The 24,289-nt window shown below is 37.2% G+C and overlaps 1 protein-coding gene across 3 annotated transcripts in view; it reads left to right on the forward strand.

Annotated features, from left to right (window-relative positions):
- RUNX1T1 (RUNX1 translocation partner 1) overlaps positions 1-24,289 on the forward strand; it is a 176,136-nt gene that overhangs the window by 47,934 nt on the left and 103,913 nt on the right. Inside the window, exon 1 of one of the 3 annotated variants that reach the window (XM_027856965.1) lies at positions 2,232-2,301. The exons of the other annotated variants lie outside the window; for them this stretch is intronic. Within the exon in view, the coding sequence (XP_027712766.1) occupies positions 2,295-2,301 (7 nt within the window). The 5' untranslated portion in view covers positions 2,232-2,294. Of the gene's footprint in view, positions 1-2,231; positions 2,302-24,289 lie in introns of those variants that run through there. 3 annotated transcript variants of the gene reach the window in all.

Below are 24,289 nucleotides of genomic sequence, written 5' to 3' on the forward strand. Positions count from 1 at the left end.
AAAGTGAGTCTTTGTGCATATTGATGAGAAGTTGGATTTCCAACTGTGAAAATGTTTTTTTCTTTTTTTCAGGTAGGCATAGTATCTTAAAAAAAACAGCAGCTAACATTGAGCTGAAAAAATGCCTTGTTTAAAAATAAAAATACAGAAATTCAGGGATGGCAGATTCTATAAAGCCCCCTATGGCATGGATTTAATTGATTATCACACTCACCCCTGCTATAAAGCTTTCTGTCATAAGAATGTTTCAGCTTGGCTCTTAACTGTACTGAAATCCATTACACAGAACCTCATTACAAGTGACATCTAACTAAGATGAACAAAAAGATTGGCCTCATAAATAGGGTGCAGTATACTATTAGTGACAGAACAGAGTAATCATTATGAATTGTAGTCTTTTTACAAGTTGTATCTGACAATGATGGATTTTTGTGGGTTTCATAGATGAAGTAGCTCTCATTGGGTGCAGTCTTTAGGTGCTGTTGAAGTTTTTATTCACTGACATTGTTTATCAAAGATGATTTATTTTTTGTTTGTGTAGGAGATGTATGTATACACGTGAGTGTGTGTGTGTGTGTGTGTGTGTTTTCTTTGAAACAGGTTGTGCTCTGTTGTGCTCTTGGGAAGGGGTATGAGAAGAGTGTGTGGGTAGATAAGTCTTTGCCTATGTTCCCAAATGGATTTTATCAGTTCTTTGTGGCAGCTAGCAGAAGAAATTCATTGAATCTGACAAGGGCTAAAAGCATACATAGTATGGATCATAGGCAAGACATGTTGAGTACCACTAAGGGATAGCAAGAGTTAAAGGTATAAAGAAAGGGCTTATGTCTGTCATATTAAAGGAACATATAGACTTTTCAGAAGATCCTGTATTGGATCATTTCTGTGTTTATAGTGGAGTGAAGAGACATTGGGAAAGTAAAGGGACCCAGCATATGCTTGTCATTGTGTTGCAAAAAAAAAAAAAATCTTTTCCTGTAGTAAAACACAAATACACAATCCTCTGAAGATTTGAAAGTGTTAAATTGAAGATGAGTTTTAGAAAGAAAGCAGTATTTTCCTCATGCCTGGCATTTAGAGAAGGCATGCAAGTCAGGCAGGCTATGTTTCTCCTATGAGGCATGGATATTTTACAAAGGACTAAAGAAGGACTGCTGAGAGGAAAATAGCCAGCTTTATCTAAAGCACCATAACAAAGACTTGTAGTTTTATATATCATGGTGTCCATTAAAGCTTAATAAGGAAGACTCCATTGAATCTAGCTCAGCATACGTTATTCACAGGAAGGATAAACTTTTAAGGGTGTGCAAAAAAAAAAATCAGAAATCGGGAAGTTGTGGTTGTTTAGCTGCTTTTGAAAAGGCTTTACAGGGAAGATTTTGTTTTCATCTCCCATGGATCCCTATGCAAGGTAAAGGAGAGGAAGCTGCAAATGTTTGGAACATATCAATGCAGGAATCCCAGGGGGTTAAAAGCACTCTAGTAAAATAAAAGTGGTCTGCTTCTTCTAAGTGGGCTCTATTTTACACATACTACTGAGAAATTGACAAAGAGAGTGATTCTGATACTTTGCTCAATGTGAGAAATTGGCATAATATTTTAAAAAAAATCTTTAAAAATAGACTTTCATACTTGTCTTGAATTTTCAACCAAAAAAAAAAAAAGCCTAGAGAGGTGTGTGTGTGTGTGTGTGTGTGTGTATTTATACTTTTAATTAAAAAAAAAACATCAAGTCCTAAATTATAGCATTTAAAATAAAAGTATTGACTGGAAAACATTTTACTTTTGGGAATGAAAGGAAGCAGGTCTTAGTAAGTGGCCTTCTTGCCTCTATTCATTTGGCAAAAGAAGGGTTAACTTTTTAGAGGAAAAATGAATTATTCAGTGTTTAGCTTATCATTCTGTAGTTTACTTTCTGTTCTGTGGTACTCTGGAACTTGCCAGTGAGAGGTAGAGTAAGAGGAGTCAGCTGAGGGGAGGTAGGGGTTGTGATAATTTGCACACACATCCCTGTCATTGTTCTGCCTGAAGAGACAGGGCTGGGTTCAAGGCCACATGTGCTCCTGTCATCATTCACATTTCTGCTCCAAGTGCAATACGGAATGTCAGCTCTCCATCTGTCTTTGCCTGGCAAACGCACGCGCCCAGCATCCTGCCTCCAGCTACGTTGCCACAGTCAGTTCTGATGGCCCTTCTCACTTCCCTGTGTTCATTCCAGAACAGGAGGCACTGAGCCCTAAATAGGCTTGCTTTTAGGAGTGAGCCATTTACATTGTGGTACACTTGATTTAAGGATGCCTGGTGAGTTAACATTATTCAGATCTTCTTTCTCATTTTTAAAGGAAGAAAGCTTACTTTTAAAATTATGTATGGAAAAATATATTCCGTATCATGAAATGTACAGTTTTCAGGGGACTTAATCCTAGTGTGTATATGTATGTGTGTGTTGGGGGTCTATAATAGATTGGGGTGGGGGCAGAAGTGGGGTGGTGAAGAAGACAGGTTAAAAGAAGCTTACTAAGCTAGTGGTTCAGTCTGTGAAATTGCTGTGTGTGTGTGTGTGTGTTAAACAGTGGAAATATACCTTGGTTTAATTTGTGGGTGCAGTTTTTTCTGGGGCTTAAGTGCAGAGAGAAGTATTGTACGTTCTTTCTCTTGTTGACTGACAGCTATACTTGGTATTAGTGAACAGAACATCCCAATTGTAGAGATAGTTTCAGGTATAGAGGAATCCTGGGAAAAGATCCAGGTTTATGCCTAAGCAAAGTGGTAGAAGCACTGGATAGATGATTTCAGTCTTGCCCTAAACTCAGCAGTCTTTTAGATGCCGTCAGGCAAATCAGTGAAAATCAGTCAACAACAACAACAAAAAAGCCAATTCTGTGATCTTGCTGAATTAGTGAAAACTGTTGTGGAACTGGAAATCTAGTGTTTATCAGTTTCCTAGGGAAAATGTTATCTTTGGAAGCAAGACGGCTGTCCTAATTGTTGCCAGGGAAAGCAGTACTCTGTACTGGGCTGCCTGGGATGAGGTTTCTGTGAGAAGCCTGAGCAGAGAATGGATTGTATCTGCAGCTTTCAGAGGGACTGAATTGAGAGCCATGTGCCTGATGAAACAGCTCATCTCTAGATAAAACAGCCAGGGACATACAAGCATTCTACAGCTGGCTGATTCTTGTGGATTATTTGGGCAGGACAAGCAGAAAAAAAAAAAAAAAGCACTGCTCCTGGTCAGTCTATACACCTTGCAGATGGTACATGGTATTTGAAAACATTAACTGCTTTTTTTTTTTTAACCTTAGTGGCATGTAGGTATCTTTAGTTATTTGAGAATGCTTTCCTCTTCCTGGATCTTTTGCTTCCTACTTGTGATCATCATTGCTATATACGCCTAAGAGGGTTTCAGTTGTGATAGCATTTTCTTTTCTCTCTCTCTCTCTTTCTTCTTTCTTTCTTCAGGAGACTAGGAATTTATATGGTTGAAATATGGGGAAATTAATTTGCATAGCTAATGACTGAGGTCTTTGAAAGGTCACTTTAACTCTTTAAGCTCTCAATTTGATTTTACACAGACTAGATTGCTAAAGCTAGGTCTGTGGATTGGAGTCTGAAAAATTGCCTGTGTTTATAATAAATTGAAGCCAAAAGCTGCTTTATTTTATCAGTTTGTAATAATGGCCTCCTCTAGTCTGATTTTTCTGTTGTCACTTGAATCTTCTTCTTTCCGTTGTAAGCACTCAGCAAATATCTATTCAATGAATAAATGAATGGATGTCTTGTTTATCAGATGTTTGAAATCGATTAAGACATTGTTTATGAATAAGTGATTAAAAGAAGATGATTAGCACTTTATAAACCTGTGGCTCTAAAAATCAATTTTTATGATGGTTAAATTGCTAAATATTTAAAAGGTATCAAACTATTTTTAAGGGTTATGGGGTATTGATAAGTGTCTGTATATTAAATATCAAATTCTTACCATCTGAATACATCTAAAAGTAATGTGTTTACCCCACCCCCTTCTTAATGAAAAATAGTCCACTGCAAGTGTTAGAAAACCTTGCACTTGGATACAGAGAATACACTAACAGCTGTGACTGAGAACATGTGCCAACGTGAAGATAGTTGAGCAGATCTGACACTTGGCTATTTTTGACACCCATCTGCACTTTAAAAACTGTCCTATAGGGTCTCAGTCTGTTCACAGAATATTTTAGCCCTTTAATAGAAATACATGTATATGTATGTATAATATGTATTTGTGTGTATACACACAATATATATGTATATAGTATGTATAGATGTGTGTGTGTGTGCATATATATGTATATGTGCAATATTAGCCATCTGGGGCAGATTTTAAAATAAACACATTATGTGCAGAGATTAAAAAGGATGTGTTTTATGTAATCTGATATTATGTCATTGCTTTTTTGTTAGACTACATTATTTATATTTCAAAGAATCTTTAGTAGTTAAGGTGTCAGAACTGGTTCCTGGTTGTCTAAAACATGATGTAACAGAGATCGGATTGAGGATCTCTTTCATAGAAGTAGGGTTCCCTGGAAACAGATGTTGGCAAACTGAACTTGTTCAAAGAGTTGTCAATGTTACAATGTGACTGGCTCCTAAACCTTTAATGTTGGCAGGTCAGAAAGCCACAATTTAGGGTTTGCTAGTTAAGAGATCAGTTAGGAAATGTAGACATCTCTGTTGGTAAGATCATACCCACACAAAGTAGGCTTAGGGAACACAAAGGTGGCAACACAGAACCTTGTGAATCTGATAAACTGTGGAGTTAAATATTTTCCTAATGGTCATTTAGTTAAATTTAGGAAGTGGACATCTTTATTTCAAAACTTTTTTTGGTGGTGATATTTATGCCTTAGTGCTTAAAAGAAGGAAACAGATTTACTCTTGAGAGTTTGGCTGTGTTTAGGTGTAGAAGTTCACTCTAAACTTTATGAAATATTTATATATCTATCAGTCTTTGTATAGAATTATCAAAGAGCATATGTTGACCCACAAAATACTTCATTATAGCCCATGGCAGTATTTAGGACTGTTTCCTTAAAAGGACAATAAGTGATCACAGTCACTGTAACCCCAAAATAATGCTGTTCTTTCAGAAGATGGCCTGCTATTAGGTCAGACCACCCCTTCTTTAGTCCTGTTCTCCAGATGTGCCTGGAACTTTTTTTTAAAGTTCAAGTTTCAAAAAAAGAAAAAAAAGTGGAGTGGGGAGGTTGTTTTCAAAATCTGGTTTTACTTAAGACATCTCCATCCTGGAGTGCATTTCATAAATTGCCCACATATTTTTCTTAGCAGAGAACTTAACTGGCTGTAATTTTTAACACATGGCCACATCATGTGATATTTTCAAAACACTTGCACACATAGCTTTAAGAAGGTCCCAGCAGAAACGATTCATCGTCTCACAGCCAGCCCATTTTTTTAACAGCATATCTGCATTTTCCATTTAGTAGAGCTATATATTATTAGCTTACATTTTTGGGTAGTAAAACAGTGCATTGCTGATTGTAAAACATGGACTTTATTATCTGCTGAAAATTGATTTGGCATTTATAGCCACTGTGTACTAGCCTGTTTTTCTGTTTTTAACATTAGTGCTTGCAAGTGATGATTTGTTTAAAGAACAAAAAAATGAAATTGGTGTGGACAGGCAACCGTTGATGTCCTTGGTAACTGAACATTTGGATCATCTACCTGTGTTTTTGTTTGGTTTGGTTTTTAATAGATGCATCTAAGTGCCATTATATGACAACAACAAAATTCACAACATTCTATTAGCTGTTTCCCTTGTTGGTGTGCCATTAGAGACAGCTCACATTGTGCTCCCCAAAATAAGCCTTCTGCCAGCTGTGAAAAGGGACCGGAGAAGCTATAAACACCCCAGTCCAAATGTTGACTTTGCCCCACTCTTTTCCTTTATCACATGAGGTACCTTTGCTTTATTTCAGGAAGTTAAAAGGAAAGAAAAGCTCCCTTCTTACCTCTTGTTTCTCTTTCTTACCCTCAAAAGGTTGTTTGGAGGCTTAAATTATGATATGTGCAAAGTAGTTTGCAAAACTTTAAATGCTATATGAAGATTAGCCTCTTTTATGATGATGATAATGATTATTATCAGGTTCCATGAAGGGTAACTATAATACCTGGGATATGTGATTATCCTGAACATGCCTAGGCTAAAAAACTAAGAACATCATGAAATAACAGAAAATGTGATGAAATAAGGTGCTAAGGTATTAAGTAGTAAATGCTTTTTATGTTAGACCTAAAAAAATTAGCATGTTAGATATCATTGAATTTCATAGTGGTATAGTCTCCTTGGTGCTTGTGGGTTGCTGTAAAACAATTTGTTTTGTGTTTCCTTAAACTTACTGTCTTTTTGTTCTCATTTAGCTCTGGACATTCATTTTTGCTACTTTTATTGTAGTTTTGATGTATGGGTATAACTGTGGTGTAACTGAACATATATTATTTGGAAGCAATTTCTATATGGATATTAGATTTTTCGTAGCTAACAGAATTAGTCATTAGTTTAAATGACTCATAACTTCAGAACAATAAAATTTCACACCTGACCAAAAAACAGTTTTATCTGGCTAGCTTTTTGAAGCAGCTGTTTGCATTAATTAATATTAATGTAAATGTACATTCTCAGAATGCCTAGCTTAATTATGTTTTTAAACCTATAAAGTTCTAGTCAAAGGAAATAGGAAATCCTTCTGAAGTCTCAGCAGATATACGTAAACATCTCTGAATCCAGAATGCATCTTTGTGATACGTCTTTTGGAATTCCTTTATTTTTTGGGCATGAGGTCACAGGAGCCATTTTGAAATGGATCCCATTGCCTAAATATTTTAATGTAGACCCTTGGAATGTGCAATTTAAGGGGGTGGGGAGAGAGTGTTAATTAGGTACATTATGGGAATACATAAGAATGGGAACTGTAATTATTAAAGCTTTGCTTTTTCAATAAAAAGATGAGAGAAATAATTGCTTTTCCTATTTTGAGTAATCTTCAATAAAGTAGAGGAGAGAGCATATATTTGTGGGCAATGATACCTATTGCCTGAGACCTGGATTTACAACTTGCAAGATATTTTGTTCTAGATCACTTATTTCTTTGATTTAGAGTCAGTCCTTAAAGATTGTATGACTTTACTGATAAGCTTCAAATGTTTTTAGTATTTCCTGACTCACGGTTTAACAACATAGCATATTTATACAAAATCCTTCTTACGTGAGACAGTTATTTTTGGAAGTTCCCCTATGTTTTTGAGGGGATTTGAGTCTAAAAGACCAACTAGATGCAGAAATGGACTTTTGGGAGTGGGAGAATGAAGGTTCCTTACCATGCAATTATGTCCTTGCTTTCAGTCTTAACAGAATGACACTGGTGATTTAGCATGATGCAAGGTCATCTTTAACTATCTGGATCAGTATTTGTTGAATGGAAAACTTTGTAGGACTTTGAGGTAATGGAAAAGGCTCTGAACATAGAAGTTAGAATCCAATGACTTAGCATATAAAACTAGAAAGGTCACACAACTTTTTTGAATTTCATATGCCTGATTTTGTAAAGAGGATACTACTGCTTGTTAGTATATATGTGAGGAAGAGCTGTAACCTTGATGACAGAACACCTAGGTTTCAATGATGGCCTTGACACTTATTAGCTGAGTGACCATGAACAAATTAGTTAATTTTTCCTAGCCTTAGTTTTCTCATCTGTAAAGTGCGTATGATGAAGTTGTTGTAAGGGACAGTGCTTTGTAGACTTTAGAGCATTATATAAATTTTAATGGTTATTACTTAGCTTACTGTGTTGTTGTGAGGAAAATCCCATGTAAATTAGAGCTATAATGAGTTCGTTTACTTTCTTTGTACTCTTCAAATATGTCTCTCAGGTTAATAGAAGGAAATTAACTTTCAGTAGGAATAGAAAACATTTGTTTATTTGTTATATTCTTAGTATGTTGTTGTTCTTCAGATGTGTCTTATTCTTTATGACGGGTTTTCTTAACACAGATATCGGAATGGTTTGCCATTTCTTTTTTTAGAGCATTCTACAGATGAAGAAACTGAGCCTAACAGACAGCTAAGTGACTTGCCCAGAGTTATACAACTAGTAAGTGTCTGAGGCTAGATTTGAACTGAGGAAGAAGAATTTGGGCCCATTGCTCAATCCACTGCACCACCTAGCTACCCTTGTGTGTTGTATAGCAGAAATTCACCTGGATCTCTGAAAGCTTGTTTCTGGCATGATTACCAAGTTGGAAACTGACCATATCCCATTCAACAGGACTAATTCCTTTTTATCCATTGTTGGTAGTGGAGGGTTTTTTTTTTTTATATTTTCTTTGGAAATAGTTATTATAATGAAATAGTGGCAGCATGGTACACAGAGGGCCTAGGTTCAAATCTCCCATCTTACATTTACTATCTGTGTGATGTTGTGCCATTGATTTACCCCTCTTGGATCTCAGCTTCCTTCAGTAAAATGAGGATGTTGCACTATATGGCTACTGACACTATCCCTTTCTGTTCTAAACCTAAGGTCATCTATCTAAAGTCATATGTTCCAAAGGCCTTTTGAGATACTTGGTAAAATTTTCTCTTCTTTACTTTCTCTTCTTGCCTTAATTCAGTTGTATTCTCCAAACCTAGATGCAGAGAAACTTGAAAAGAGATAGTTTATCATGAAAAGATCTGTTTTTAGATACTTTTCTTCTTTATTTCTTCCATTCTTTGGAGAATATTTCAGGCTCTTTTGATTGTAAAGTCTGGCTTGAGCTAGTGATAAACATACTGCGCATGTCTAAACCAACATATTTAAAGGGCTTTGTGTGAATTTCAGGTTTTGGATGCTTATTTGAAAGAAATTGAAAAGGGAAAAAAAATCAAGAAGGTATGAATATGTTCAGAACCTTACATGGTATTGTAATTTTGGTTTGGATTAATTATTTGACACTATTCCTGGCCTCTGTTTAAAAATATAACCTGTGGTTAATATTACTTAAATATCACCTAGACAATTGAGAGGCTTCTCATAATTAACCACATTTTGATTAAGTGTTTGGTGGTTTAAAAGTTTGATAAGGCAAACATCGTTGTAGATTTGAATTTTTCAACTAGCTGAGGTTTTTAAAATACCCACAACATTGAGTTAGTCTATCAGTCTATGTATGAGTAGGGCTTTAGACCCTAATTGAGTCGGAGGAGGAACTCAAGATGGATTGCCTTTGGGAAATGGAACAGGGCTTTCAGTGATCCTAAGCTATTCCCTGACACACAATTCCCATCTTCTATATACCATCTCCTGATGATGAGCTATGTAATTGCATGATCTCAGAAGAAGCAAAACTGCAAATGATCCAAAGGTCACATCTAATGATTGGAAATAGGCAGATACATTTCCAATGAAGGCTGGTGTGGGAAAAGTTGCATAAAATTATAATTGAGGACATTTATGAACATAAAAAAAGGTGAATGTGTAGCAAAAATGGTTAGTGATCGATGGCCTTCATATTGCACGCATATCCACAAGATTCAAAGAGAAAGGCCTTTGGTACTTTGGGGAAGGATTTGTAGAAGGACTTAGGGATCTCTATTTATTGTGTTACCTTCACTGATGTAGATCTCAAACTCTCTAAAACTTAGGACATGACCTTTGAGAGTTGCTGTGACCAAAAAGGTCATTACCTCTAATAGTGACTTGGTGATGAGCCTCCCCAAACTTACCTAGGTTGGTCTTTGGATCTGAGACAAGGAGTTCATCACAGTGCCCCTACCAGAAATCCTTGTAGCCTTGCCAGACCTGTGCTTTACTAACATAGCCTTGGAAGAGAACTCAGATTCACGTTTATGATATGATGAAGTATTAGAATGACACTTTGCTGGGGTATGGAAGAATGTGGATAAAAATTAAACAGCTATGATGGGATGATATTCTCATTGTTCAGAGAGTGACCATGTTGATGAAATGAGAGCTCTGTTGAAATATGGAATTAGTCATTTGGTTGAGAAAGTCTTCTAAAACATGTGCATTCCTTCATGGATTTATTAAAGTACATCAAACATCAATTAGCCTTTTCTTGTTTAGTTCCAGTCATGATTATAGACATTGTTTGAATCAAAAAAGATATTTATAAATCAAATGAGATAATATTTAAGTTAATTAGCATGGTGCCTGGCACATAATAGATGCTATATAAATACTTATTCTCTTTCCTTCCCTCTACTTATTGTCTTGTTTGCTGTAAAACAGGGATGTCTCACAACCCCTTGGGAATACGTAGGAGGTTTGTATGTACACTCAATGGCCCTGGATTACTATGATTTTTTATGTTCTGCTATTGGTCACTTAACCACCTCTTGATATCAGTGTGATAGCCTATTGCAATCCGTTCTTTTTAATTATTAGACTTATAATCTTCTTTTTGGCATGCAGCTAACCAGGGCTTGTCAGAACTGTGTAGAATGAAAGTGTATATATTGAAAATGAAGTTCGGAGGGATATCAGACATTAGGAAAGTTTAGGATTTGAGCTTTGAGGTCCAGGGATTTTATGGTCCCTATTTTGATGACTAGGTACCTATTTTTGCTTCCTGGTTCTGGGTGATATTCCATATAATTGAAGTTGTCCTCTAGCTGAGTTCTGTATAGGTGAGGTGTTAATGTATCCCTTCTAGAGATCCTTTTATTATTACTCTCAGAATTTTACAAAGGAAGCCTGTTATAAAACAAGGAAGTACTGACCTTGGGACTCAGTAACACCAGACTTTGTATCTTCTTTGGTTAATTACTAGCTCAGGGGTCTTGAGCAAATAAGTTGACTTTCCAAAACCTGTTATATTTTGTGTAAAATAGGCATAATAACAACCCCTACTTCATTGGATTGCTGTTAGGATCAAATGAAATTACCTGTATAAAGTGCTTTGTTGGTCTTAAAGTCCTATATAAATGCTAGTTATTGCTACTGTTGTAATATTCAAAAAAGAATTTCAAGACTTCCTATCAGTTTGCCTAGGACTTCCCCCCCCCAAAATAAAGCAAAACGAAACACACTTTGAAATCTTTATCAACTAGATCTTAATGACTACCCTATTAGGCTCACTGTGGGCAGTTGGGTGGCACAGTAGATAGAGTGCTGGGCCTGGAGTCAGGAAGACTCATCTCCCTGAGTTCAAATCTGGCCTCAGACACTTACTACCTGTATGACCCTGGGAAAGTCAGTTTCCTTATCTGTAGAATGAGCTAGAGAAGGAAATGGCAAACCCCTCCAGTATCTTTGCCAAGAAAACCCCAAATTGAGTCACAAAGGATTGGACATGACTAAAAAATGACTAAATGACAATAAAACAAAAAAGCTCACTGTGAATTCTGTTGGGAAAATGATACATAGAGTGGATTGGATTTACAAATCGGTTGTTGGCCTTTGTTCTCAAAGAGGACCAAAATGACACCACTATGTTAGACTCAGAGTTACAGTGTGTCTGTCTATGGCTGATCAGATCAATATAAGCTTGGAATGCTATACTACAGGTCAGGCACAAGTAGTCCATATTAACATTTGGGGTGCATTCTCTAAATTCGTGTATCTTACATTTCTTTTGAGCTATTGCGATTCTACTTTGCTTATAGAGCACAGTGCCTTTTTTGATGAGGGCATGCCATGCTGGGCGGTCCTTTGCCAGTGTCTCCCACATTATGCAAACTGCTCCACAGTTCTCAAGAGAGACATTGAGAGTGTCCTTCTGTCTCTTCTTCTGACCACCATGTGAGTGCTTGCCTTGTGTGAGTTCTTCTAGGCAAATGTATACTTGGCATTTGACCAATGTGGCCAGCCCATTGGAAATGCGCTCTCTGCGGTAAAGTTTGTATGCTTGGCAGTTTAGCTTGAGAAAGGACCTCAATGCCTGCCACCTTGTCCTGCCAGGTGATTTTCAGAATCTTTCTAAGACAATTCAAATATCAATGATTGATTTTCTTGGCATGGTGCTGGTATATTGTCTGGGTTTCACAGGCATACAACGAGATCAGAATAATGGCTCTGTAGACCTTCAGTTTGATAGTCAGTCTAATATCTTTTCTCTCCTACACTTTCCTCCGGAGCCTCGCAAATACTGAGCTATATCTGGCAGTGCGTGTGTCAACCTCATTTGTCAATGTGTACATCCTTAAAAAATATACTGCCAAGGTGAGTGAACTTAGCCACGGTATTCAAAACTTTTCCATTTGCCATAACCAATGGTTCCATGTATGGATGGTGTGGTGCTGGCTTGTGAAGCACCTGTATTTTCTTGGTGTTAATTATTAGGCCAAAATTAGCGCAAACAGAAAACCGATCCATGCTTTGTTGCCTCTCAGCTTCAGAGGCTACGTTGAGTGCACAATCATCTGCAAGCAGAAAATCATGCACCAATACACTCCCTCCACTTTGGTCTTCTTGACTTTAGTCTTGGATTTACAAATGCTTAAGGAAGGAAGAAGCAACTAACCCATGTCATGTGCTCATTTTTCTCCAAATAATTAAGACTTTTTTATTAAAGACTGAGGAAAATGGCTTTTAAACATTAATCATTTTATTTGGGAGTCAAGAGAAAGAGCAAATCTGTTCCCTAGAGATAAAGCCTGAATATGCTATCCAATAGCTGTTTATGTAGAAACCTAAGTACTTTTTCATGGTTACATGTTTATCTTGATACTATTCTTTTAAAAACCTAGTTGTAGAACTGCCCCTCTTGGAAATAATCAAATAACATGGCGCCTGGAAGAAAACTTCATTATGTGATTCATTGAAATAGTTCTGATTTAAACATTCTACATTCTTCTCAGTGGATGGATGTTTCCTACTTTACACCACCCTCAATGGAAGATGAATAAATAGATTTTTTTCCCTCCTGTACCCACTTTGTTTATAACAAGTAAGCAGCACCATTTTTGTGCTAATTATTTTAGACAGGCTGGTTTTGAAAACTCGTGAAAAAAGATTTCTAGTACAATTTCATTCAATGCATGCATGATACATAGGATCACCGATTTAGGGCAGACAGGTACTTATTTTTTTGTATTTTTTATTTTAAACTTAACAACCATCACAAAAAAATTGAGCAGTTCCATATACAAAGTAGAGCACAAAACAGGATTATATAAGTAACTAAATTTATTCCATACCACTTGCTCTTTCAAAAAAAGTATATAATGAATTAAATATATTATGTTCAAATTTCTTCTACCTGTTCGTTTCCTTCTGAATTTCCTTCTCTTCTGTACATTTAGGAAAAAAAAAATGTTCTGTTGCTTCACTGTTACTAGTCATGCTCCCCCCTTGACTCTCCTCCCCAACTAAAAAGGGGGGGGACCTGTGTACCTGTGTAACAGATAAGCATAGGCATGCAAAACAAATCCATTCAGTCATATATGAAAATATATTTCTCTTAGCAATTGAGTCCTTTACCCCTTTTTCAGGAATTGGGTAATATTTCATGATAGGTGCTCTGGAGGCTTTGTTGATCATTGCTTTGCAGGTTGAAGTCTTTCAAAGTTGTTTCTTAAGATTATTAAGATTTCTGGGGAAGCACTCATCTCACAGTTTAGCTCAGCCACTCTCCAATTCATGGGCAATTTTAATTTCCAGTTATTTTGTTTTGCTTGTGGCTATTCCCTCCTCAGTATCCCCAGTTTCCCTGTTGAGTTTGATGATTTCCACACCAAGCTCTGTGTATGTATATTCAACCCTTTTTCTGATTTGGATAAAGTGAGTTTCATCTGATATCTACTCCTCCAATCCCTTTCATCTTTCTATTGTCTTCTAAATCATCACCAGCGAGAAACAGCAACTCCTTTACCCTTTCTATACTGGTATATTGTTTTTAGTCTCCTTTTTCTTTGACCTTTTAAAACCTTCAGAACAGAACTCTGTTTCCAGGTTCTTTTCATCTTATTTTACTCCCTCATTATCAATTGAAAACTTTAGGGGACACTTGTTTCTTCTTCTGTATTAGGTTAGCACTTCGTCATCATATTGGACTTCTTAACCTTTCTATGTTTGAAATTCTTGTGTTTACTTCTTATATTTCCTACTTGGCTCTGCTCTTTTCATCAGGAATGCTTTAAAGGTCTTCTATTCCAGGAAAAGATCCATTTTGTTCTTATGTGAAGTTAGACTCAGCTTTGCCTTTTGGGAATATTTTATTCCAGCATCTGCTCTCATCTGTAGCAGAAATTGCTAGTTCTTATGTGATCCTGACCTATGGTTCCTTAGTACTTGAGCACTTTTTTTGGGCAGCTTACAGTGTTTTTTCTTTGTTCTGGAAGCTTTAGGTTTTAGTGATAGCATTTCCTTTTGTCTGTTAGAGATTTCTTTTTGGTCTATTCTGATTTTTATGGAGTCTGTTACTAGGGTAAAGTTTACTGCTTTCTATTCTAAGATATTTATTCTTTTTTTCCCCAGAGAATTTATTTCACTTTTAAATATGTTTTAATTTCTTCTAAGTATTCATATAGACTTGGTAGCGATTTTTGTTTTTCTTTGGATCTTTATGAAGTCCTTATAGTAGTGTTCAATGTCTTCTGTTTACTTATCCGTAGCATTATTTCCTGAATTGGATTTTTGCCAGTGCCTGGATTTGCCCCTTGTTTTCCTTTCATATGTGGTGGCCCGCTTTCTTGGTCTTGAACTGAGTCACCTAGGTTCTTATGCTGACCTCTCTCTACCTCCTGGATGTTTCTATGATGTTAGGTATTAGCACTGACAGGTTTTGGGCTTCCTCTATCTTTGCAGTTCAGAGTTTTGACTTCAGAACTCTCTATGGAGTCTCTAGACAAAGTGGGACTTTAAGCCCTTGGGTATCCCAGTATAAGGGCTGTCATGACAGAACTGCATTTCTTCCTGGTTGCTTCTGAGGGCCACTTTATGGGTTTCCGACCATGCCGAGGCAACTCATGGGAACCCTCCTCTGCTCTTGCTACCATCTGATACAGAACCTTGCAGATGATAGGTAGGGTCATTGGTCTGTCATTGAGATGCATTGAGATGTTGAGTGCTGGCTTTTCTGAGGGGTCACTTTCCTCTTATCCATGGGCTCCTGGATTACTTTTCATGTAGTTTAGGAGTGGGTGATGTCTCTTACTACAGTTTTAGTGGGTTTCTTGATTATTATTTGGCTTGATGGTATTTTTAGTTTTTTTTGCTGGAGTAGGTTTGAGAGCTAGGTTGCCTACTGTCTCTGTTCAGGTAGAAGTCATATACATTCATTTCCCCCAAATTGTTTGCTTTTCCCTTTTTATTTATACATATTCTTTAAAATTTTTAATTAATTAAATGAATGAATGTAGATCAATTTCCCCTCCTCCACGCAAAAGGCAAGAAAAATAAAACTCTGTTAAAAACGTATATCCAAGCAAAAACAAATTCCCATGTTGTCTATGACAAAAAAAAAAAGTATGGCTCAGTGTCCTCCCAGGTCTATCACTTCTGCAGCAGGAGATGGGTAGCATGTTCAGTCATGAATCTTGTGGATCATGGCTGATCATTTTTTCGATCAGAGTTCTTAAGAGTTAGAGTTGATTGTCTTTATAGTATCGTTATTATTGTATTGTATTGTATGCATTGTTCTCCTAACTAGTTCTGATCACTTCATTCTGTATCAGTTCATTCAAGTCTTACCAGATTTCTTCGAAACCATCTCTTTCATCATTTCTTACAACGTAGTAGTATTACATCACATTCATTCACTATCACTTGTTCAGCCATTTCTCACCATTTCAGCCTCCAATTCTTTTGTTGCTGCAGGCAGGCCTCTTGTAAATATTTTTGTTCATATGGATCCTTTCCCTCTTTCTCTGATCTCTTTGGTGTACAGAAGACATAGTTGTATCACTATGACAAAGAGTATTCCCAGTTTAATAGCTTTGGGGGTGTAGTTCCAAATTTATTCTATTGGCATGACAGCTATGACTAGGGCAACTTTTGTACCTGGGGGAAGTGAAAGATGGTGGAACTAAATGTTGATGGGGTTAAGTGGTTTGAGGCTTTATTCCACAATGATGGCTAGATGAACAGGGCAAAAAAAAAAATCCTTCCCCTTTTCCCCCTCCTAGGACATGGCAATTTGTGCCTGCTAAATTTCTGGTTTATGAGACAAAGCCCTAGCTGTGGCTCATATAACCATGCACCTAATATGTCAGGGCTCCCTAAAGAGTGTATGTGTTTGTGAAGAGAGTGAAAATGGTCCTCACCTGTAATAGATTCTTAAATATCACAGAGAGATGCAAAGCAGTCATATTCACAAAAAAGAGGCATCAATATATATCTACTTCTTGAGCACAGGAAAAATAATTGGAACATAAATCTTGATACTTTTTAAAAACTTTCAGACTAAATTTTGCAAGTTTGAAGGCGCTTTCTCTATTTCTCCCAGCTGTTCTAGCATGAAGTGCAGTGGTCAAATTCTAATCTGTTACCTTCCGTTCTTTGCATTTCTTGGGCTAGGGCTCAGTCTTTATTTATTTCTTTGTTCCACAGGGTACCTCCCCACAGCCTTGGACAATTGATTGACTTGGTACTTATTTTAGAAACAATGTCCAAACTCTTGGGAGAGTTAACTTCTTTAACCAGGTCTTAAACTCATTGTTTGGTAGTCCTTCCCATCTACCTTACATTATGTCATTGGATGTCATTAGTTACCTGCCCCTTTCTTCTTTACTCCTCTTTGGTTGTTCACTTCAAACCTTGGGGATTCCTCTAATCACATTCATAGATTATCTTTCCACAACCCTATTAAAATCTAAGCAACCTAGCCTCGCTTAGCTCTATTATAATATTAGGCCTTTGTAAAGATTCTTTTAGAAGAATTTAAGGCTCAAATTTTGGGTGAAAAATTTAAGGCTTAAATTTTGGCTATCAAGGATGTATTGTGTTTTTACATAAAGAAGCGCTCCATTGAAAGGTTGTTTCATCTAAAGTTGGGGCCAATTAATGATTTTAGGTAGATTGTGATTATACTTTACTTCCGCTGCTACACCATTCTCCTTGAATGGATTTTTTTTTTCAATTATAATTTAACAGCAAAATATGCCATGCGATTTGCCAATTCGCTTTGGGGGAAGTAAGGGAGTAGCAAGAAGAGATAATGCTATTCTTCCTCATAAATCTGGTATTTTCAGGTGGCAAATTAAGGAAGAAAGTTAAGGGCTTTGAAAGTCTAGAACTGAGGTTTATGGGATGGATATACATATGCGTCTGTGTGTGTATACACACACACGTACACACATATAAATAATTTCATTGTCCATTATGCACAAAAAAGAGAATGTGATGTGTTGGTGAGGAGGCTCACTAAAGGAAAACAGTGTTAGATGCTCTATATGTTAAAACTTTTACTGCTTACAAAATGCTTGTAAAATGGAAAATAAAAAGGTATTTTCTTAGGCATAGATAGCTGGGCCCTCTGGTGATGGAGGCAAATTCCTAAGCACTGGAGCTAAATGGATTGATAATAGTTAACAAAAGATGAATATCAACCAAAACTCTGGAAATACAATTTTTATCCAGGGTAATTACCTTTGAATTAAAGGTTTTATTTCAGTGAACTTAGGATAGGTTTCATGTGCCAACAGTTAGGGTTTAGAATAACTGAATGAGTCTGGAAATTAACTATTTTCTTCATTATGAAAAATGATAATTTATCTTTTATAAAAGTTATCTTCAGTTCCTTCTTTTTCATTGCTTTTCCAACCCTGCCCCTGTCATGTGCCAAATCTAGTAGATTCTAGCTACCTAAATATGTCCTCATCATTGAAATTGTCACTACCTTGTTTCAAGCCCTTATTACTTCTCACATGGACTGTTACTGTAATAAATCTCCTAACTGATCTCTAGAGCTTCACTCTCTTCTTTCTCCCTTCCATCTTTCACATAGTTGTCCAAATAATTTCCCAATGCATAAGACTGGCCATTTTGTTGTACTTCAGTTGTATCTGACTCTTTGTGACCTCACTTAGGGTTTTCCTGGCAAATGTACTGGGGTGGTTTGCCATTTCATTCTCCAGCTGATTTTACAGATGAAGAATTGAGGCAAACAGGGTTAAGTGACTTACTTGCCCAGGGTCACACAGAGCCTATTATAATATTCACAAAAAATTTCAGTGGCTTTGTTGACTATAAGAAATGCAAACCACCTTAGCAGACCCTCAATTTCCAGAGTCAATTTAGCTTCCTTTAGATATACACTGTAATCCTGCAAAACTGGACTATTATCTGTTTTTTTATCTCATTTAGTCCATTCTCCTCCTGTTTTGCCCCAGGCATACACCCATGCCTGGAACATGTTCCTTCCGAAATCCCGAATTTCGAAATTTTTTTTCCTTCAAGATCCAGCTCTCAGCCGTCATGAAAGCTTCTTTGAGCTGATCCCAAGCTGAAAGTGATCCCCACTCCCCTCATTCCCCATATCCTCATGGAAGATTGGATTTTTCCTTTATCCTTATCACAGTGAATCATGCTTATCATGGTTATTTGTGTCCACATGAATCTACTATATATATATTAACAGTGTAAGCCCTTGAGGGCAGAGACTGCCATTTTTTATACTTGTATCCAGTGACCCTATCCTTTGATCTTATTAGCGTGAAGTAGATTCTACATAACTATGCTAAGGAATTGAATATAACTCCCCAAGTTAGATTCCTTTTTTTCATTGCTTTTCCAACCCTGCCCCTAACATGTGCTTGCTTAGTCCCCCTTGGTGTAATGGAAAATACTCTTGGCTCTAATTTAGTCTATTCTCCCTTCTTTAACCCTACCTGCTTCTATGAAATTCCTAGATTAAAGCAAGTCTGTTTCTGGTGTATTATTCAGGGATAGATAGTAGATTGCTTGTTTTGTAATATTAGCTATTGCCAAAGAAAAAACAATTTTAAATGACTTAGTTATTTTAAAACTATTAACTAGATTGGCTTTCATCCAAATTTTAATGGATTGAGAAAATATCTTTGCCACACTTAGAATGGAGGGTCTTGAAGAGTTTTAAAATGTAGAGGTTGCTGCAGGAGATGAAGGGTTTCTAATATAACTTTCTGCATCATCTAGCAGTTACCTGTTTGTAAAACCTGTAGATTTTGGGAAGTGAGGCAACATGTTATGTTGAATAGAGTGCTGGCCTTGGCTTCATGATGACCTGGCTTCAAGTCTTGTCTTATGACCATGGGGAAATCACTGTCATTTATAACTACAGCAAGGTGGTGCAGTGGAAAGAGTGACCAGCCTGGAGTCACAAAGATCCGAGTTCAAATCCAGCCTAAGACATTTACTGGTTGTGTGACCCTGGGCAAGTCACTTAAATCTTCCTCTGCCTCAGTATAGTGCCTGGCACATAGGAGGCACGATATAAATGCTAGCTGCTATTTTTAAAATTGTTGTTGTTGTTGTTGTTGTAATTTTCATCATCATCGTCGTCGTCGTAGTCTTCTCAGTGCCCTAGGCAACTGTTTAAGACTCTTTGTTATAAATGAGCTACTGAACGACATTAGTGGAGTATCCCCATGAGAAGTTCCTATACCTATGAAATTACTGGTCTTGAGACTATTTTCTTACTCCCCTCTCCCAAAAAAAAAATTTCTGGAAATTAGTAAAAAAAAAAAATTCATTAGCGTATTTTGAATATAATTTTGAATCCAATTCACTGACCTGTTTTGAAGAAAAGAACTGGCAGAGGATTTTATCAGCTTCTGCCTGTTATTTTAAAGAGAGTATCATCTTAGATTTAGAACATTCAAACCAAAATTTCTAAATCTTGAATCTGGCTGGGGTGATATGAGTGGTGGTGGTGGTGGCTATTTATTAAACTTCTTACAGATCATCCTCCTGAGAAAGGAGAAGGTTCTTGTATAAGTTGCAATAGTAATAATGATAATAATATGGCTGGATATATTTCCTATTTTCCAACAACCAGTGTTATCTTTGTAAATCATTTAAATAAAAATTTCCATTTTCTGCAGAAATTGGCACGTCTGCCTGTGCTATTCTTCTGCTCAAGAAACTGCATTATTCCTTTACTATAAATTTTTACTATAATGGACAAACTGCTGGTATATCAAGTACTTCATAACCTGTAACCTGACTTTCCAGGTTGATAACACATTATTCCCTTTGATATACTATCATACAGCCAGTTTGCCCCTTCTTGCCATCCCCGATGCATAATATTCCATTCCCCACCTGTGCCTTTGCACATTCTCTGTTCCCCAGCCCTGGAATATTCTTTCTCTTCCAAGTCTTAGAACCCTATTTTCCTTCAAGGCTCAGCTCAAGTGCTGACTTCTTTGGGAAGTCTTTCCTGACTTCCTTGTTGTTAGTACCCTTCTTCCCCTTCACATTGCATTCCTTTACATATGTCTTGTATCTCTGAATGCATTGCATCCTCTGAAGACAGTGTAAGTTTTTTGAGGCCAAGGACTGTTTCAGTTTTGTATTTGTACCCCCAGTGCCTAGCTTGGTGCACAGTAGTGTAGGTACTTAATAAACACTTACTCATTAATTGGAGGCATCATGCTAGAATGGAAGGGGCATTAATTCAGATCCTGCCTCAGCTGTTTAATACCTCTGTGACCTTAGGCAAATCACAGCCTTCTTGGACCTCAGTTTTCTCATCTGTGAAATGAGGTGGCAGGACTAGATAGATGACCTTGTGATGGTCTTGTGATGGATTGATGACTTTCCCCATCTAAACATATCTGTTACTTCATCATGAGCCTATATTGAAAGCTATACAGGGTATCTCAAAAGTCTTGCTGCAGCTGCTGTTGTTGTTTAGTTGATTACCTGTTTCCAACTTTTCCTGACCCCATTTGAGATTTTTTTGGCAAAGATACTGGAGTGGTTTGCCATTTCCTTTTCCAGCTCATTTTACAGATGAGGAAACTGAGGCAAACAGGATTAAGTGACTTGCCCAGCATCACACATCTAGTAAGTGTCTGAGGCCACATTTGAACTCAGATCCTCAGGGGTGTCACTCGGTCTGCTGTACCACCTAACTAACTTTTGAGATAGCCTGTATAATTTTGAATGGAATATATATTCATATTCTTTAAAGAAATAATTAGTTGAATCTCAATTTCTTGTTAATAGCCATTAGGCTTTTTAAAAAATCTAGTTTTGGGTAAGAAAAGTGATTGTCTTTTTTTTTTTCATCTCCTTACCACAAATTTTGAAAGAGGTATCTGATACTTTAAACATAATTATGAACATTTTTTGCTGTAACTCCTCCAGAAGTCTTATTTCTTAGTTATTGTGTGTCTTTTGTTGTTATCTTTCGTGCTGGTAGCCCTTCAGTCAGCATAGACTGACATGCTTTGTGGCCTTTACCTTGTGTGATAAAATAGATGGAAAGGATTCTTGGAACCATCTGGTGAAGATGAGAAGCCTTGGAGGACTGGGCTTTGGGAGAAAGTCACTGAACGCTAAGAAATGTGGAAGTCTAGGGATACGAGCAGGTTTTTTTTTTTTGTTTTTTTTTTTTAAGAGCATGAACATTAATACATCTTCTTGAGGTTTGATGGGACATGTACTGCCTCCTGTTCCATATGGTGCTTATGATAGCGTGGCATATTAGCATGCTGCAGGTTCATAATGTATTCAGGGGGAGAAGCCATCACTTGCATACCAATTGAGGCGTCTGCTCTTTGAGATCTGCTTGTGAATTTCAATGTTGTTTATATCTTCTAAGCTGTGACTGAACAGTGCATTTCCGCTTTGAGGGATGAGAGAGAGAGAGAAAGAGAGAGAGAGATTGTGTGTGTTTATTTTCTCCCATTCCCTCATCTTAACCCCCACCTCCCAATTTCAGGAATTTAAAAGTAGTTTTGAATGTTCTGGTTAAGAGATAATTTTTACTTTATTGTCCCTGCTCCCCAATGATACCTATGCTCTGTTGTTTATCATAGTCTTGCCAGGTATCATGTGTCTTAGGTAGCTCAGTGGATAAAGTGCTTGACTTGGAATCAGGAAGACTTGAGTTCAAATCTGCCCTCACATGCTCACTATCTGTGTATTTCTGGGCAATTCACTTAACATCTGTCTGTGCCTCAGTACTCATCTGAAAAATGAGGGTAATAATAATAGCATCTACCTCCCAGAGTTATTGTGAGGATCAAATGAGGTGATAATTGTAAAGCACTTTGCAAATCTTCAAGTAATTTATAAATGCAATTATATTGTCGTCATTGTCATCATCCTCCCTAGATCAAAAGCCCCTTGGGGGCTGGTGGGTGGCACAGTAGATAGAGGGTTGAATTTCAATTAAGAAGACCTGAGTTCAAATCTTGCTTCAGATTCTTACCAGCCAAGTGACCCTGACAAAATTACTTTGCCCCTTTTATCCTTAGTTTCCTCATCTGTAAAAATGAGGATAATGACACCTACTTCATGGGATTAGTGTAAGAGTCAAATGATACAATATATGTAAGGCACTTTGCAAACCTGCCTAGATAAGTAAGTGCTAGTTGTTATTATTGAGGGCAGCAACTACGTCCCAGTGGTCTTTGTCATCCCTGCAGTGTCTTGCCCATATTAAGTCCTTAATAAAACATTTATTAAATGAATGAATGAACAAGCCTTGGTTAACACTGCAATTACTGATTTCCTGAAATTGGACGTTAGAGGCCATTGTACTTTGACACCGTGTTGCACTACGTACTACATATGTTCTTTCCCATCCTTCGACCTTACTCTTGTGTGAATTACAGGCAGCAAAATATTGTCAGTTGTGGGTTTCAGGTAATGAGATTCATATTTATACAGTGTCCTTTATGGTTAACAGAGGGCTATCCTCACTATAGTCCTGTGAGGTGGGTAGGGGAATGAAGACTCAAAGGGGATAGGGACTGTTGTTGTCTTTGTTTTCCACCTTGTCTTTGTGTACCTATCCCCAGTGCTTAACCACAGTTACTTATACATTGTAGCAGGAGGTGGGGCGTGGGAAAGAAAAAGCATTTATAGCGCCTACTATGTTCCAAACATTATACTAAGTGCTTTACAGATATTATCTCACTTGATCCTCACAGCTCTTCAAACGATAGATGCTATTATTATCCCCATTTTACAGTTGGGACTTGCCCAGTGTCGCACAGTGGTTGGAGCCTTGAGCCTGGAGTCAGGGAGATCTGAATCCAAATCTAGGCTCAGGTATTTACGAGCTCTGTGACCCTGGGCTACTCATTTAACTTCAGTTTGCTTCATTTTCCTCATCTGTAAAATGAAGATAATAACAGCACTCACATCCCAGGGTTGTTCTGAGGCACTGATGAGATAATAAAGTGTTTGGCACATAGTAAGTGCTACATAAATGTTACCTGTTATTTGCCTGAGGTTCGATTTGAACTTGGCTCTTCGTAATTCCAGTCCCAGTACTTTTTATCCACTATGCTACCCTCGTTGTCTTGACATAGGGTCATAATAAAAATGCTTGCTGAATGAATGACAAAAAAAATGAGTAAATGCTCATTTTACTAATGATAACACTCAGAGAGATAACATAACTTGGTCTAAAATCTCTAGCTACTAGATGCCATACACAGGGATGATCATAACTTTGATTTCACCATTACCACTCTACCTTTTTCATGTGGGACTCATCATTCCTGTCATTCTGCTGTTTTTTCCCTTTGAGTTTTCCCACACCTTACATCTACTAATCCCCTTCTTTACATTAATCTCTTCTTTTGTCTCATTTTTCTTCCTTCAGAACCTTTTTTTTTTAAGTGAGGCAATCAGGGTTAAGTGACTTGCCCAGGGTCACACAGCTAGTAAGTGTCATGTGTCTGAGCCTGGATTTGAACTCAGATCCTCCTGACTCCAAGGCCAGAGCTCTGTCTACTGCGCCACCTAGCTACCGTTTTCCTTCAGAATCTTGATTCAGTAGTTAACTCATTCACCTGTATATCAACTGTTAAATTCCTTGAACCTTTGTCTTATCGCTGCTTATGCTTTGCCAAGCCTCAAATCTAGATTATGTCCGCTAATGTCTTGTCTTGCCTAACTCCCATGCCACTGAATGTTGGGGGAGGAAATCATTCGATCTTGCCAACTGGGTCAACTCCAAATTTTTGCTACCTCATTTCAGTGGGCCCTTATTGCTGCATGCAATGCATCCTTTTGTTCTTTCCTAATTAACTCTTTACAGAGAGAGTATTCCAGCCCTCTCCACTCCCCAAGCTTCCTAGATCACCCACTCCTTAATTTCTACTTTTAAATTCATTATT

The sequence above is a fragment of the Vombatus ursinus genome, unplaced genomic scaffold (genome assembly GCF_900497805.2).
Source record: "Vombatus ursinus unplaced genomic scaffold, bare-nosed wombat genome assembly UNPS02011767.1, whole genome shotgun sequence".
In the NCBI taxonomy this organism is placed as follows: domain Eukaryota; kingdom Metazoa; phylum Chordata; class Mammalia; order Diprotodontia; family Vombatidae; genus Vombatus; species Vombatus ursinus.